The sequence below is a fragment of the Calonectris borealis genome, chromosome 11 (genome assembly GCF_964195595.1).
Source record: "Calonectris borealis chromosome 11, bCalBor7.hap1.2, whole genome shotgun sequence".
Taxonomy (NCBI): Eukaryota; Metazoa; Chordata; class Aves; order Procellariiformes; family Procellariidae; genus Calonectris; species Calonectris borealis.
The window spans coordinates 444944-459752 of NC_134322.1; the positions used below are offsets into that span (position 1 = coordinate 444944).

Consider the following 14809-nt stretch of genomic DNA (forward strand, 5'->3'; position numbering starts at 1 on the left):
CGGGGCTGGGGGGGCCGCCGGGGGCAGCGGGCCGGCCCGGGGGCGCCACGACGGCCGCCTCCCCGCCCGGGGGGGCTCCCGGGGCCGGCCCCCCGCCGCCGCCACCCACCTCCATCACGCCCGCTCCGGGGGGGACCCGCCCCGTTCCCATGGCGACGGGCCGCACCCGTCAGGCGGCCCCACAGGCCATCGGGACCCCGGCGCCGCCAGCCAGAGCGGCCCCGGGCGGTCACGTGGCCCGCAGCCGCGCAGCCCTCCGGCGGGCCCGCCGCCCCGCTCAGCCCTCCAGGAGCCGCGCCAGGTCCCCGCCGAGGCGCAGCAGCTGCGGCTCCGGCAGGAGGTGCTCACGGATGGCGCGCAGGGCCTCGGCCTCGGTGATGTCCCGGAAGAGCGGCGCCGCCGGCAGCGGCAGGTACCCGGCCAGCTCGCAGAGCGCCACGTTGAAGGCCGCGCCCGCCTTGGCGCCGAAGCTGGGCCTGCGCGCCCACAGCAGCACCCGCAGCCCCCGCCCGCCCCCGCCCGCCGCCGCCCCCCCCGGCGGGTCGCCCCGGGTGGCGAAGACGTTGCAGGCCAGGCCGCTGTCCGCCAGGTGCTCCGCCGCCCGGCAGACGTCCCGGGCCAGCGCCTCCAGGCCGGTGGGGCCGGCGGCGTAAAAGAGGAAGGCGGGCGCCGGGACGTCCGGCAGCAGGCTGAGGCCGCGCTGCGGGCAGAGCGGCCGGGCGGGCGCCGACTCCACCAGCAGCGGCCGGCCCAGGTAGAAGGCGTGCAGGTGGAGGTGGTTGACGGAGGCGCAGCCCCCCAGGCCGTTGAAGCCCACGCGGAAGCCCGGGTGGGCGCTGAGCAGCGCCGCCTCCAGCCCGCCGCGCAGCAGCGGGGCGGTGAGGGCCTGCGGCAACCCCCGCGCCGGCTCCGGCAGCAGCAGGACGTGGCCCCGCTCCAGCGGGCTGACGTTGATCGCCACCAGGAGGGGGTCGGGGGCCGCGGGGCCGCCCCCCCCCGCCCTGCGCAGGCGGAGCAGCACCTCGCCGGGGCGGATCCGGGTGAAGTTGAAGGCGCGGGGGTCGAAGGGCTGCCGGAGGCTGTGGACGGCCTGCGGCGGGCGGCGCTCGGTGCCGCGCTGGACGTTGAGCTGGGCCACCAGGCGCATGGGGCCGGGCAGGACGCGGGTGGGCAGCGGCCCCAGCCGGTACCGGAACAAGCCCCGCTCCATCCGGTCGCCCCAGCCCTCTAGTAGCGCCCGGTCGAAGCGGGACGGCGCGGAGCCCGGCTCGCCCCCCCAGCCGGCTGCCTGCAGGACGAAGTCCTCCTCCCCGTAGACGAAGTCCTCGGGGCTGGGGTCGCCCGGCTCCCCGCCCGCCGCCATGCCGGTGTCGCCTGCGCGCGTGGCGCGCGGCGCCGAGGGCGGGGCTGCGGGGCGTGCCCGCCCCGGGGCGCGGCGTTGCCATGGGAGCGGCAGAGTGACGTGCGAGGCGGAAGCGGCGCGGGCCGCCATGGGGGGCTCGGCCAGCCTGCTGCCGCGGGAGGCGCTGTGCGAGTACCAGGTGCGGGGGCAGCGGGGCGGGGGTCTCGGCCGGGGGGTGCGGGGGGAACGGCCTTGTCCCGGGGCGCCCCGGGCCGGGCCCTGGTCCCGGTGCTGAGCTGCGCTCTCCCCGCAGGAGCTGACGTTCCTGAGCAAGCAGGAGATCCTGCTGTAAGTACTGCCGTGGGGCGGGGAGCGGGGGCACCGCGCCCCGCCGGGATGGGGGCGCTGGCCCCGGGCCCTGCATACACCCCCGGCGCCAGCCCGCTGCCCTCGGTCCCTCGAGGGGGTCTGCCTCTGCCGCGGGGGCGTGGAGGCCCCCGGCCCTGCTGCCGGGCTTCCCTCCCGCCGAGGAGCCGCTCGACGCCAAACAGGAGACGGGAGATCCTAGGCTGGGCCTTTCCCCGCCGGCCGGGCTTCAGGGGCGAAGGTCTGTGGGTGCTGCCGGTGGCGCAGGGTGCCTGGCTGGTGACGCCCTGCAGAGCGGGGCGCTGGCTGCAGGGCCGGCCCGGAGGCGGCTCTTAGTCCCCTCTGAAGTCCCAGCCGTCTGGGTGGGCAGGCATCAGGGCCGGCTCCTCTCCCCCGCTGCCTGCCGTTGGGGTCCCGGGAGCAGGAGTGGAGGAGCTGCCTTTGCGAGACCACCCGGGCCGGCACGCTCCTGCCCCGGGCTGGCTCTGTGCACAGCTGGCAGGGAGGTGTGGGAAACGGGCCGTCCGCCTCTGCGCGGCGCTGGGAAGAGCTGCCTGTGCTGCCCGGGCCCAGAGGGCTGCCTCCCGCGCCGCTCACACCACAGAGCGTCTCTTGTTCTTGCCTCTTCAAGTGCCTACAAGAGGTTCAGTGAACTGCTGCCAAAGGAGGAGAGGGAGAATGCCTGCTCCGCGCGGGTTCCCAAGAGCCAGATCCTGACGCTGCCTGAGCTGCGGGTACGGTGCCTGGCAGACAGCGGGACTCGCTGCTGCTCCCTGGGTCCGGGCGTGTTTGGGCAGGGCCCTGTTTACCCGGTGCGGCCCTCGCGGTGCCGATGCTCTGCCCTCGACGTGCTTCTCCAACAGTCAGCCGGGGAAGCTGTTCACTTACCGCATGTCAGCTGGACCAACAAACAGCTTCCTTGTCCCTGCCGTGCCGCGGAGGGTCCTGGAAATCCCTGCTGCACGGGGCTGCTGTCCCGGGGAGGCACAGGACAGGCACGGTCGCGCCTGTGCGATGGACTAGCAGCAGAGTGGGGTACCCACTCGTGCACAGGGTTGGCACCACCCTGCAGCTGGTGTCTGCCATGAGGGGGCTGGCCCGGCAGTGCCCAGCCCTGCCCTGAGCCGTTCCTGTGTTGGCAGGCAAACCCCTTCCAGCACCGGATCTGCCGGGTGTTCTCCACCTCCTATGATGGGGACGACAGCATGTCCTTTGAAGACTTCCTCGATATGCTTAGCGTCTTCAGCGACTCCGCTACCTCGGACATCAAATCCCACTACGCCTTCCGCATCTTTGGTAACGCTGGGCGCGGATGCCGTGTCCTGGGGTCCCCGCACCTCGGGGAGGGTGGAGGGCTGGGATGAATCCGTGTTCAGGAGGGCTGGCAGTGCCCTCGGAGCACCCATGGGGATGGCGGCTTTAGGAACTCCCTGTGGGAACTGCTGGTTTGGCGCTGGAGGTGCAGTGTGGAGCCTGCTGTGTCTGCAGGCTGCCAGGCCCTTCCCTCGCCAAGTGCAGGTGCTCGTGACTCTCTGGGGTCGCTGCGGCCCTGCTGAAATGTAACTTTCCTGTTCCCAAAGACTTTGATGACGATGGGACTCTGGACAGAAAGGACCTGGAGAAACTGGTGAACTGTCTGACGGGGCAAGGCGAGGAGTCCCGGCTGAGCAACATGGAGATGGAGCAGCTCATCCAAAACGTGAGGACCGTCAGGCAGGGCACGGGCCGCTGCACGGTCCCAGCCACACAGAGCTCACCGCTTGCCTTTCCCTCCCCTCCAGATCCTGGAGGAGTCTGACATCGACAAGGACGGCACCATCAACCTCTCCGAGTTCCAGCACGTCATCTCCCGCTCCCCAGACTTTGCCAGGTACGGCAGTCTCCAGCGGCACAGCTTGTCCCAGGGGGCCTCTCTGGGGGGTTTGCCCACCCTGATCGCTGTGCTGGCGTTGGGGCAGAGCTCTCGGTGGCAGTAAGGCAAGGCTACCCTGTACGAGGTCTTCTGTAACAGCAGAGGGAACTGAATCCCATGCTAGCTCTGCGGAGAGCGTCTCCCGCACAGGGTAACGCTGCCTCCCCGTAGCACTGAGCGCTTGCAAACCATTTGCGTGTGACCCAGTGAGGAGGTGTAGAACCTGTCATATCTCTTGCAGCTCCTTCAAGATCGTCCTGTGAGAGCCCTGTGGCTCTCCAGTGGAACTGCTCCTCCGGCTGTTGCAGCTCTTCGTGGTCTCAGACATTTCCTCTTTTAGGGAGCAGAGTGGCAGAGGCCCCCGCTCCTCACCAGCCCGGCAGTGCCACACAGTGCCTTAGGCAGGACACCCTCCTGCTCCCCTTTCACGCCCGGCAGGAGAGATGGCAGGCATCTCTGCAGCCTACAGATGTGGGGCCCTGGGAAGCTGCCTTGCCTGCAATCCAGGATTGGATTTTAACTCCTTATGCAAACCAAGGGCAGCTCTGTGGGTGGGGGGAGGCACACAGAGATGCTCCTGGCTGGAGGCCACACTGCACCGAGCACTGCCTCTCTCTGCCCTCAGTACCAATTCGTGCCTTCCACTAGCAGGCAGGGAGCTGCCTCCCCCTGCCAAGCTCCTGCCTGGCTCTCCCATCTTCCTGGGGGCCTCTCTGCTGCAAAACGGATCCGTTTCTCTAAGCAATAACCCAAACGTGGATCCATTTCTCTGAGCAATAACCCAAACGTGAATCTGTTTCTCTGAGCAATAACCCAAGTGGCGCTGTAGATGTGCCATCCCAGCAGCAGAGCTGTCCCCCCACGGCTGCACAGGATGCAGGACACCTTCCTCCCCCGACCGGCGAGGCACAGCCGGGCTCGCCCCATGGACACTCGGGGCCTGCTCTCCTTTTCCTCTTTCTTTTCCTCTCTGCCCCCTCCCCTGGCTCAAGCTCAGCAGCTGCTCTGCCTGCCCTGGGCTCTTCCTCCCTCTGCTCCTGCGAGGACACAAATAAAGGGCTCTGGTTTCACCCTCTGCTCTGTGCCGCCTTTGTCTGGCCGCGGGGATGGCGGAGGGGGCTGCTCTGGCAGTGCTGCAGGACCGGTGCCACGAGGGGTGCTGGGGACACAGCCTCCTGCCAGGCCCCTCTGCCTGCGTGCCAGCCGCAGCTCCAGGGGACAGGCCCCACGTCCTGCTCGGTGACAGCCCTTTCCGTGGGCCACCTCCCTCCTCCAAAACCGGGGATTGTTCTCAGCAGCACAAAGCTCGGCTCTCGGGCAAGAGGCACAAAGGGAAATCCAGGGCAGGCGAGCAGCTACCTTTGCCGCGGGCAGCGCTGGAGCCCTTTGTGTCTGTTCATCCATCAGGCTTCGCCCTGGCCTGCTGCCAGCTGTGGGCAACGGCCCTGCCAGCGCTTCGCAGCGAGCCCCCGGCTGCCCCCAGCAGCGCTCCCACCACGCCGGCAAGCCTCCTTGCTGGATCCGCTCTGCAAGGCGATGTCTGGGCTGCAGCACCACATGCCGGGGCTGGTGCGGTCCCTGGGCCTGGGGTCCAGTGAGCCCCACGGGAGCACCTGTGTTGGGGTGGAGCAGCTGGCGGCTGTCTCGGGGCGCTGGCGCGGCCGTTTCTCATGTGCCAGCTCCTCGCTCCCGGCGGTGCTGGCCCTTCCAGCTCAGTGCCCCACGGTGCTGGTGGTATCTGCCCGCCATGGCCTGTGCCCCTGCAGCCCCGGGGGCCGTGTCTGCTGGCACAGCACCAGCCAACGCCTCCGGTGGCTTTTTTGATGTCCCAGAACAGGCTGGGCAGGAAGTTTGGTGTGCTGGTCCAGCCAGGAGCGAGGCAGTGGCGGTCGCCGGGGGGGGGAGCCTGCCCCGACACGCCAGCTCAGTGTGGAGCTCACCGCTTCCCCCAGCCCTGTGCTCGCGCTGCCAGCACTTCCCAGGCACAAGGGCTCATGAGCAGCGCCGCAGTGCAGGTCCCATTCATCAGCCATCATGGAGTTGGGTCCTGCTGGGGTTTGCCTGCTGCTGTGAGGGACGGGGACAAGGACCTGCCTGCTCCTTGGGCTGTCAGCGGGGTCCGACATGCAGCACAACACTGTGGTCCTGGGGAAGGGGGCTGCCACAGCCCCTCTCCTGCCGGAGGCTGCCCCGATCCCAGCCCCAGACACCCACTTTTCTTCCTCCTGGTCACCTCTGCCTTCCTCCACTTCTCGCAGTGCTGGGACAGCATCACCCCATCGCTCTGCAGCTCCCGCACCACAGGGGCTGCTCCACTCTGTCCCCACCAGGCTGCCCGCAGCAGCACATGCCTCCATGCACAGCTCCAAAACAGCCAAGTGCCGCCCGAGCTTGCTGCAGTGGATGTACAACACCCTGACAGTGGGGTCACAGGGACCCTCTGGCACCAGCCCTGGGCAGCATCACTGCAAGGGCACGCAGGCACCTCCCTGCAGGGCCCCATGTGCCCTAGCCCAATGCTTGGCCAAGCACACAGGGACTTCACAGACTGGAGGAGATCTGACTGCCAGCACAACCCTCCTGCCCCATCCGTCCGTCCCCGCCTGGGCGAGGAGCAGCCGGCCACGGGCAGGTTCTCCCCTGACCACAGTGAGAACTGGACACACGGTTCCTCTCCGCAGGGCCGCTGGGATACTCCCGGCCCCGGAAAGGCGCCCAGCCCCGCCGCAGCAGTACACACACATCCAAAGGAGACACTTGGACTTTATATAAAAACCACAGACGTTTCTGCACACGCACATGGGGATGGGGGGGGGCAAGTCGCTGCCCAGCCTAGCACGGGGCGAGCGCCGCTCCCCGCTCTCTCCCCGGGACACGATTCACATTTTCAACGTATTAAAAACAAACCAAGCACAGACACTCAGCACATGCTGCGGGGTCGCTGCACCGGCACCGCCCAGTCGCACGCGTGGCTCCAGGTCCCGCAGTGGGACGTCACAGTGAGTCAGGGCATGAGGGGGCTGCGGCTGCCCCCTCCTGCCCTCTGCATAGAGGGGGCCGGGGCCCTGCGGAGCCAGCAGAGCCAGGGCCGTGCCAGCAGCCTGAGCACCATGTCCGTCCCTGTGGTGGGGACACCGGGCTGGGGGAAAAGTCCCGCACGTCCCTGGTAGGCACACAGCACCCCTTGCCGCCAGCACCGTCCTGAGGAGCAGGGTCGGAGCAGCTGAAGTGATGCCCAGGGAGCTCCCAGGGAAGCCAAGCCCCGATGGGGTGACATGGGGCCGGCCCTGCTGGCTAAGTGGGTGCCGCAGCAGGGCACAGGCTCCGGGCATGCACACACAGACAACACGGACCCCAGCCGTAGCGCCGTGGTCCGGCAAGGCTCAGTAGAGCAGAGGCGGTCATGGGTGAGGGCTCGGCTCTCGTCCCCGTCACACCACTGAGTCCTGGATCTCGGAGCCCAGGCGCACCCGGGGTCTTTGGCAGGCGGGAGACACCTCCACGAAGCTGTCCCGGACGTGGAGGGGCCTCTTCTCCGATTCGGAGAAGGCGCGTGGGGGGCCTGGGGGCTCATGCACAGGGGTGCTGACGATGTAGTTGTCCTGCAGGGCCTGGTAGCCCTTGTGCTCGGGTGCTGCGCTGGGCAGGCTGCTGCCGTTCAGGGGCAGGCTCTCCACTGGCTTGCGGGGCGGCTTCTGGTGCCGGCCGGGGTCACCGGGCTCCAGCAAGGCTTTCATGCCATCACGGTGCCGGTGCAGAAGGAAGAGGGCCAGCACAAGGACAGCAGCGGCAAAGAGCACGCACATCACCAGGAACTCGGTCCAGTAGGTCTTGCCGTCCAGCCGGGCTGCAGCACTGCCCACCGCAGAGGTGCTCCGGGACGTGCTGACAGTCTCCAGGGTGTCCCGGCCAGCGGCCACCTTCCTGCCGGGGTCCAGCGGCCCACGGGCCGGCTCCTGCACGCCCACGCAGTAGCTGGCCATCAGCTTGCGGAAGCCCTCCTCCAGCGACCAGCACTCGTAGATGCCCCCCCGCTTGGGGCTGCCCACCAGGATGAGGGCCCCGTCGGGCAGCACCAGGTAGGAGGTGTTGACGGGCGCCCCGTCGTGCAGCCAGAGCCGCGAGGCCAGGTTGGAGAACAGCCGGCATGGCAGCGGCCGCACCGCGTTGGGCGGCAGCTGGATCCACTGGCATGGGGCACCCGAGGCTGCAGGGAGACAACACATGGGGATATCAGTGAGGCCATGGGGACCCCGGTGGTGGGCGCAAGGGTGATGGGGGGTGCCAAACGGGAGCCTGTGGCGCGTGGGAGCCCCCGGGACACCCTGGGCCAGCAGCGGCCCCAGCCCCAGGGGCAGAACCCGCAGGAGCTCACCTGGGGGCAGGAGGATGCGGGGACGGGGCTGGGAGGCGTCAGCCAGCTGGCAGAGCCGCTCCGTGTCAGCGTCCTCGATGTCCTGCACCCAGAGCCTGGGGACAGAGAGGAGGGATCAGGGTGGCAGGGTGCTGCAGGGTGCCATGGGGTGCAGGGGGATGGAGAGGGGGTGCAGCACTTACTGGGGGTGCGTGGGGGGGTGCAGGGTGGTCCTGCGGCAGGCACCCCGGCTCCATGCGCAGAAGGGGTCCCGCGCCAGCACGCACTCGCCACAGCTGCGGTACAGGCTGCAGTTGGCGAAGGGCACCTGAGCCACCGCCGTGTAGGTGGCCGCATAGACTAGGCCCTGCGGGAGGGGACACAGCAGGATCAGCAGCACGGCCGCAGCCCCGGAGCCGTGCAGCAGGGTCGGCTCCTGCACAGCCCTGTCCTCCTGGGCTCCCTGGCCCCCAGCCCACGAGCAGGACCTGCCCCACGCAGGCTGAGCCCACAGCATCCCCGCCCAGCCCTCGCCCTAGCCCTGGCGCGCCCATGCCCGGCTCCTGCCTGGTCCTGATCCAGCAGCAGCTGGAGAATGGGCTGGCCGGCAGGGAAGAGGCGGATCTCCTCGATGATGTGCACCCCGTGGTTCACGCGCACAGCCTTGTGCAACCGGCCATCGTCTGCAAACACAAGGGCCGTGCTGAGAGGGGCCGGGGCATGCGGCGTGCTGGCACCCGCTGCGTCGGCAGCCTGCAGCTGCGCCCACCTGTGCCCAAGAAGAGGACGTCGTAGGTGCTGTGGAGGCCCTGCGCACGGTGGACGCCGATCTGCTGGTAGCGCAGGCGGCTCTGCAGCAGCAGTGGCTGGCTGCGCACGGGGCTGTCCATCAGGAAGTGGTCCTTGATGAAGTTCAGCACCCGGTCTGGCATCTGGAGGGATGAGTTGATCTTCAGGTGCCGCGTGTGGCTGGTGATGCACTGCGGAGAAAAGAGGGGGCTTGGCCAGGGCACGGGGCAGCAGATGGGCAAGTGGCCGGGCAAGTGGTTGTGCCGCAGCAGCTGCCAGGACCGGGAGAGCGCGAGGGGCTGCCCCGTGTCCTGCACCCAGGCAGGCGCTGAGGAGGCACATACCGTGCCCGGCCGGGGCTCTGGCACAGGGCCGGTGTCTGTGTACCACTGCTGCGTCTCGCGGTTCACCTCCTTATAGAGCCCGCCGAAGGCTCGCTGCACGCTGCGCATGGGGAAGGCGCACACGGCCGAGCTGCCCAGGCCGCCCTTGTTCCTGGCAGGAGAGAGGCAAAGCCCGTGGCAGTATCAGGAACCCTGGCTCTGCTGAACCCCCTGCGCTGCCCCAGGAACTCAAGCATGGCCGGACCTCCCGCACCTCCCTGACCGCCCCGCGGTGCTGTGGGCTGTGCTGCCGGGTCCCCCGCCAGCCCCCGCCCACCGCTCACCACTGCGAGGTGAAGACCCCGTAGAAGAGCGTCTCCCTCCAGCGCAGCTCCCCTGGGGTGAGCACGAAGACATCCTGCAGCACGTTGAAGGGGAAGCCGTCCTCGGGGTGTGAGCAGAGCAGCTGCGCCTTCAGGAAGGTCGTCCACCGCCGCTGCAGCACGCGCTCCCCACCCTGGTCCCCCTGCGCGGCACAGCAAGTCAGGGTGCGATGCCACGGCTGCCTGGCAGCGGGGAGCCCCACGGGGCCGGGCAAGCAGAGCAGGGGTCTATCCGTCTGTGCAGCAGTGCCAAGGGCCCAGGGGAGCAGCCCCAGGGTCGGGGAGACACAAGCGAAGCAGCATCGGAGCCCAGGGGAAGGGAAATACGACCCAAGAGGAGGACAGGGCTTGTGTCCCCTCTGGCGAGGGAGTAGAGGAGATGGGGAAGGGTCGCTGCCACCAATGGGGCCAGTGGGAACAGCGGGCTCGAGCTGCAGCCCTGGGTTGGGTGCTACGGAGCTGTAACTGCCCCAGAGGGGTCTCCCGTGGGTGCTGGTCCCCTCCTGGGGTGTCCACAAATAGGGGGACAGAGATCTGCAGGATGGCCCCACACACACCTCGCCCCAGTGGTGAGTGACATCCTGGGCACGGCCCCCCACGCACACCCCCGCTGCCCTGCGCCCACCTTGCACACGCGTGCAATGCGGGAGACAATGGTGTTCTCGAAGTAGTCGAACTCCTTGCCGGTCTCGCTGAAGAAGAAGTAGATCTTATCGTCATCGCCCTCGGGGTTGCCGGTGGGCAGGCTCTCCCGCAGGTAGGCTGAGCCCACGAAGACCGGGTCTGGGGACACAGGCACCCTCAGCATCACCCCGCCGCCAGGGCTGGCCCCCATCCCCACGCCTGTCCTGTCGCGGGGGATGGAGACCCCAACCTGCCGTGCTGGCCCCCGCTCTCACCCTGCAGCCAGTTGAGGGAGTTCTCCGTCTTGAGGGCGATGCGGCTCTCCTGGCTGCGGTAGATGGTCGGCTCGTTGCCCTGGAAGTTGCTAACAGTCCCAGCGTAGAGCTCGCTGTCTGCCAAAGAGACGCTCCTGCTGGGACCCGGCACACGCCATGCAGCACAGCCCCACTCCCTGACCAGGGTCCATGCTGGCCCGGCCCCGGATCAGCCCGGCCGAGCAGCCAGGTGGGCGAGGGTCCCGGGGCAGCGTGCCTTACCGACCATGACAGCCGTGGACCGGTACTCGGGGTCGAAGGGGCAGCGTCCCTTCCCGTCCTCCAGCAGCACCTTCCCCGATGTGTCCCGCTCCAGGCTGAAGCGCTGCACGTTCTGCAATGGGACCGGGCTGTGAGCCGGCAGCAATGCCAGCACCCGTCCCAGTACCCGGGATCCCTGCTGCAGGGCCCTGACAATGGAGGGGGAGACCGCATCCCCAGCAGGACCCACGGCCCCCAGCCCCACTCCCCGTGCTCACAATATAGGTGCAGGCTGGGCTGAAGGCGCAGGTCCCACAGGTGTAGAGGTGGGTGCTGTTCAGCTGCAGCAGCATCTTGATGTAGTTGTGACAGTCCCTCTGCAGGGGCGAGAGGACCCGGCTCTGTCCTCCTGCCCACACAGAGCACTGCCTGCTCCTGCCGCAGCCCACGGATGCCCGCCCACAGTGGGGCTCACCTGCGGGTCCTTGCCCTTGAACACGCACTGCCTCTTCTTCTCCTCATCCGCGCTCCACAGCAGCTGCAGAGAGGGGACAGTCACTGGGAGCCCCCTGTCACACTGGTCCCCACACACCGCCCCACTCAGAGCTCGCTCCCAGCATCAGTGTCCTCCCCACCTCAATCGCACTGGCGAGGCAGCCGCTGGCTGGGGCTGAGCGCCCCGCGGCCCGGGATGGCTGGGGCAGCTGCCTCCATGCTGTCCCGACGGGCTCCTGAACGTGCAGTGGCTTGCACAGACCCCAAACACTGGCGGGGAGAGGACCCCCTGCACCAGAGCTGGCTCGGTGCCCCCTTCCCTCCCTGAGGGCAGCCCAGCCCCAGCCCCAGGGGCTCCAGGGTCCCATGCGGGGCTCGGCCCCGTCCGCAGGCTCACCCTGCGAGCCGGCACCCCGGGCTGGAAGTGGCTGGTGTTGACAGCGATGAGCAGCTCGCGCGCCCCCAGGTAGAGGGTGCTGCCGTCCGGGCTCAGCAGCAGGGCTGTGTAGTTGGACACTCCAGGCACCTCGAACCGCTGCACGAGCCGCTCAGCTGAGTCTGGGGAGGGAGAGCGATGGGCATCAGCCTCACGCAGTCCGCGCAGGGCAGCACGCGACCCCATGGGACCCCCACGCCACAGCTTGCTCCTGGCCCCTCTGCTCGGCACCGCTGCCCTGGCCTCGCACCTCGGCCACACCGCCCGTGTGGGCTGCCAGGGCCGGATCCGGCTCTCCCCACATAGTCAGACACATGCAGCACCACACCGCAGTAAACCGTGCACGGCCGCAACAGTGCCCAAGGGCAGCCTGCGCGCTGCTGCCAGCACGAACCACTACCTTGTCCCAGCCCCAGGGATGGCCCCGGGGCACAATGCAGCATCCCTGCCGAGCACTGGGCACCACAGCCAACTCTGCGCTCGCCTGGCCGCACGCAGCCCCCCGGGGCTCAGCCCTGCAGCACAGGTGGCCCAGCCCAGCCCGGCTCTGCGGGGACCCCGAGCTTGCAGCAAGGAGAGATGGGTGCCAGGACCAGCTGCCCACCCTGGCCCACAGGGCGACCCCAGCGGCTGCCCGTGCCGGACGCCGGGGCAGAGGCTGCCAGCTGAGTCACGGAGCGCCCGTGCGCCCATCCCGCGTGGGTGGCCTGGCCCCGGAAGCCCTTCCTCTCCCGCAGCCGCTCTGAATCAGACGGGCCTGGCTGTGTCAGCGGGACACGTCGGGCTGACTCATGCTGCCAACTCCCTCACCCCTGACACCCCGTGGCCCAGGGACGCCCCGACCTTCCCCGACACCCTGCCCGCTCCCGGATCCCTGCCGGGACGGCCCTGGGGCTCCCGCAAGGCCCCGCTCAGTGTGAGCCACTGTGAAGGCTCAAGGTGCTGCGGTGCTGGCAGCGCTGCAGGACTGGACCCTGCTCCTCTCCCCCTCCCCTGTCACTCCACGAGCCCCGGCTACCGCTGGATGGGGCGGCATCTCCCAGCCCCTGGCTCAGCACCCACCCCAGCTCTCCCGCAGCAGTGCAGATGCGGGCACCCCTCAGGGCACCTTCCTATGAGGGGTCCCGCATCCCAGCACCAGGGTCACGCCGCCTGCGTGGGCGGCACAGCCCAGTGCAGGCAGCAGAGGGGCAGCGGGGGCCCCTGCGCCCCACCGAGCTGTCCTGGCCTGGGGAGCTGTGGGAGCCCGTGCCGGCTGCCAGCGGACCTGTTAGGACAAGACCTGCTTCTTCCAGACAAACCTGCTGGAGGCACATCCAGCGCTTCCAGGGGAGCAGCTTGCCAGCTCCTCCCTCCCACCAACCGCAAGCCCCATGTGGCCGCGCTCCCCAGAAGCCATCGCTGGGCGCACGCCGCTGCCGGCACAGCGGCTGGCCCGCGCCCCCTGCCTGGCTCCCCGTGGCAGTGCTGGGGTTCCAGATCAGGACCCCTGGGTACTACCCGTGAGCTGCAGCCCCTGCACCCAAAGCAGCCTCTGGTGGGCAGAGCTCGGCCAGAACCGGTCTGTGCAGGCAGGGCTGGGCAGCATGGCTCAACGCGGTGTGGCATGGCATGGCACAACATGCCGAGCTGGGCTGTCCTGCTGGCTCCTGGGCCTCCCGTCCAGCTCGGTGGGTCCCAGATCTGCTGGTGCCACCACAACCGTGGCCGGCGGTCATGGGAGCACGTGGCGGGGCCACGTCCACACCGACGAACCGCGGCGCGCTGAGCCAGGGAGTGCTCCCAGCTGCCCGTGCCTCGCTGCCAGAGCCGGCCTGGCCCAAACCACTGCACCCTCCCAGGCTGCCCAGCCAGCAGCCAGCATGGGACAGGCTCCACTGGCCGGCAGCAGCTGGATTTAGCCACCTTCTCCTGGCAGCGCAGCCAGCCCAGACACACGTGGGCGGCCCCCACCATGCCACAGCCCCAGTGCCGGACGATGGAGCTGGGCCCAGCAACTGCCGGTGCCAAGCCCAAGCTGCCCATGGAGCTGCCTTGCTGCTCACCCACCCCATGCCTGCTGCCGGGAGGCTCTCTGCAAGGCAAGAGAAGTCTGCAGGCCAGGCCCCCCACTTGCGAGGGGCTCTGACTGGCCAAGCAGCCTCCCGTCTGTCCTTCCCCAGCCCCTGCCCCAGTGCATCCCCGAGCCCTACTGGGGCCACGCTGCTGATGGGGGCTGCAGGGGGTCTTGGAGCAGCCTGAGGCCGGACACAGCATAGCAAGGGCCTGTGCAGAGCCCCGGGGACACAGCTGAGAGGGGAGGGGGCCCGCAGACATTTGGCAGCCCAAACGAGGATGAAACCGCATGGCAGAGCAGGCAGGCATGCGGAGCCCCCACGGCCGGCTCACCCTGTCCCATGCTCGCACAGGATGTGGCTGCCACCGCTGCCCTGTGGGCGGGGACATGAGCACCCCTGGGTGCCCCAGACCCGCTCACACCCTCGGTGCAGGTCCTGATGCAGGGAGGCATGTCTCTTTGCTCCCCAACTGCCGTGCGTGCAGCCCCGCAGCAGCCCTGGGGCTCTGCCCCATCCAAGCAGCACGGCCCCAGCCCCTGCTGCTGCGCCTCACGGCCCGGGGGCCCCGCTGCCCCGCGTCCCCCTGCGCCCCTGGGGAGCGCGGCCACCCCAGCCCCAGCCCCACGGCGGGACACGAGCCCCAGCTTGCCGGGCTGGCTGGGAGGGTGTTGTGCAGCCTCAGCACCGCCAGCTGTCACAAGGCGTTTCCACGCGGGGCCGCCCCGTCCCGCGGCGTGGGGAGCCCGGGGGGGGCCCGGGAGCTGGACGGGATGCTCAGCCGCCCCGGGGTGGGGGGACACCCGCCGGAGCCCCCGGAGCCCGCGGGGCAGACGCGTACCGTGGGCAGGCGGAGACTCACCGTAGGGCAGGCTGACCCGCGGGACGGGCTCCTGCGCCGCCGAGAGCAGCAGCGCCGCCAGCACCGGGAGCGCCAGGACGGGCAGCGCCGCCATCCCGAGCCGGGCCAGGCCTCCGCCGCCTCCCGCGAAGCCGCCCGGGCGCTGCAGACCTGCGGGGAGAGAGGGGCTCAGCGGGGCGGCTCCGCTCGGCCCCGCCGCCCGCCCGGCACCGCCCCCGCCCGCCCCGGCCCCGGGGCTGCCCGCCCGCCCGCCCGCTCGGGCACCGGGGCGGGACGGGGCGGCGGGGCAACGCGCAGAGCCCAGCCCAGCCGTACCGAGCCGAGCCGGCCGCCCGGTACCGATCCGGGCTGTAC

The 14809-nt window shown here is 69.7% G+C and overlaps 3 protein-coding genes across 3 annotated transcripts; 1 reads left to right on the forward strand and 2 right to left on the reverse strand.

Annotated features, from left to right (window-relative positions):
• Positions 1–166: 166 nt before the first annotated feature.
• Positions 167–1374, reverse strand: GDPGP1 (GDP-D-glucose phosphorylase 1). Its single transcript, XM_075159631.1, has one exon. The coding sequence runs from the start codon at positions 1361–1363 to the stop codon at positions 278–280; it is 1086 nt and encodes a 361-aa protein (XP_075015732.1). The 5' UTR covers positions 1364–1374; the 3' UTR covers positions 167–277.
• On the forward strand, positions 1362–4690 carry CIB1 (calcium and integrin binding 1). The gene is made up of 7 exons (XM_075159632.1): positions 1362–1541; positions 1656–1690; positions 2340–2442; positions 2851–3004; positions 3289–3407; positions 3490–3578; positions 3862–4690. Exons 1-7 carry the CDS (start codon positions 1362–1364, stop codon positions 3881–3883), a joined length of 702 nt encoding a protein of 233 aa, XP_075015733.1. The 3' UTR covers positions 3884–4690.
• A 1675-nt stretch (positions 4691–6365) lies between these two features.
• On the reverse strand, positions 6366–14809 carry SEMA4B (semaphorin 4B). Its single transcript, XM_075159612.1, has 15 exons — positions 14771–14809; positions 14456–14605; positions 11501–11661; positions 11084–11146; positions 10887–10985; positions 10630–10741; positions 10369–10485; positions 10095–10252; positions 9431–9612; positions 9108–9258; positions 8744–8954; positions 8542–8657; positions 8178–8341; positions 7996–8090; positions 6366–7827 (listed from the first exon to the last, which is right to left on the reverse strand). The coding sequence occupies exons 2-15, from the start codon at positions 14547–14549 to the stop codon at positions 7052–7054; spliced, it is 2499 nt and encodes an 832-aa protein (XP_075015713.1). The 5' UTR covers positions 14550–14605; positions 14771–14809; the 3' UTR covers positions 6366–7051.

Bases quoted from the DNA above. Each gene is read 5' to 3' on its own strand.
- SEMA4B (XM_075159612.1), bottom strand. From the start codon at position 14,549: ATGGCGGCGCTGCCCGTCCTGGCGCTCCCGGTGCTGGCGGCGCTGCTG. The intron at 11,662-14,455 runs GTGAGTCTCCGC...CTCCCTCCCCAG, and splicing joins GCGGGTCAGCCTGCCCTACG to ACTCAGCTGAGCGGCTCGTG. The intron at 8,091-8,177 runs GTAAGTGCTGCA...CTCTGTCCCCAG, and splicing joins CACCCCCCCACGCACCCCCA to GCTCTGGGTGCAGGACATCG.
- GDPGP1 (XM_075159631.1), bottom strand. From the start codon at position 1,363: ATGGCGGCGGGCGGGGAGCCGGGCGACCCCAGCCCCGAGGACTTCGTC.
- CIB1 (XM_075159632.1), top strand. From the start codon at position 1,362: ATGCCGGTGTCGCCTGCGCGCGTGGCGCGCGGCGCCGAGGGCGGGGCT. The intron at 3,408-3,489 runs GTGAGGACCGTC...CCTCCCCTCCAG, and splicing joins TGGAGCAGCTCATCCAAAAC to ATCCTGGAGGAGTCTGACAT. The intron at 3,579-3,861 runs GTACGGCAGTCT...TATCTCTTGCAG, and splicing joins CGCTCCCCAGACTTTGCCAG to CTCCTTCAAGATCGTCCTGT.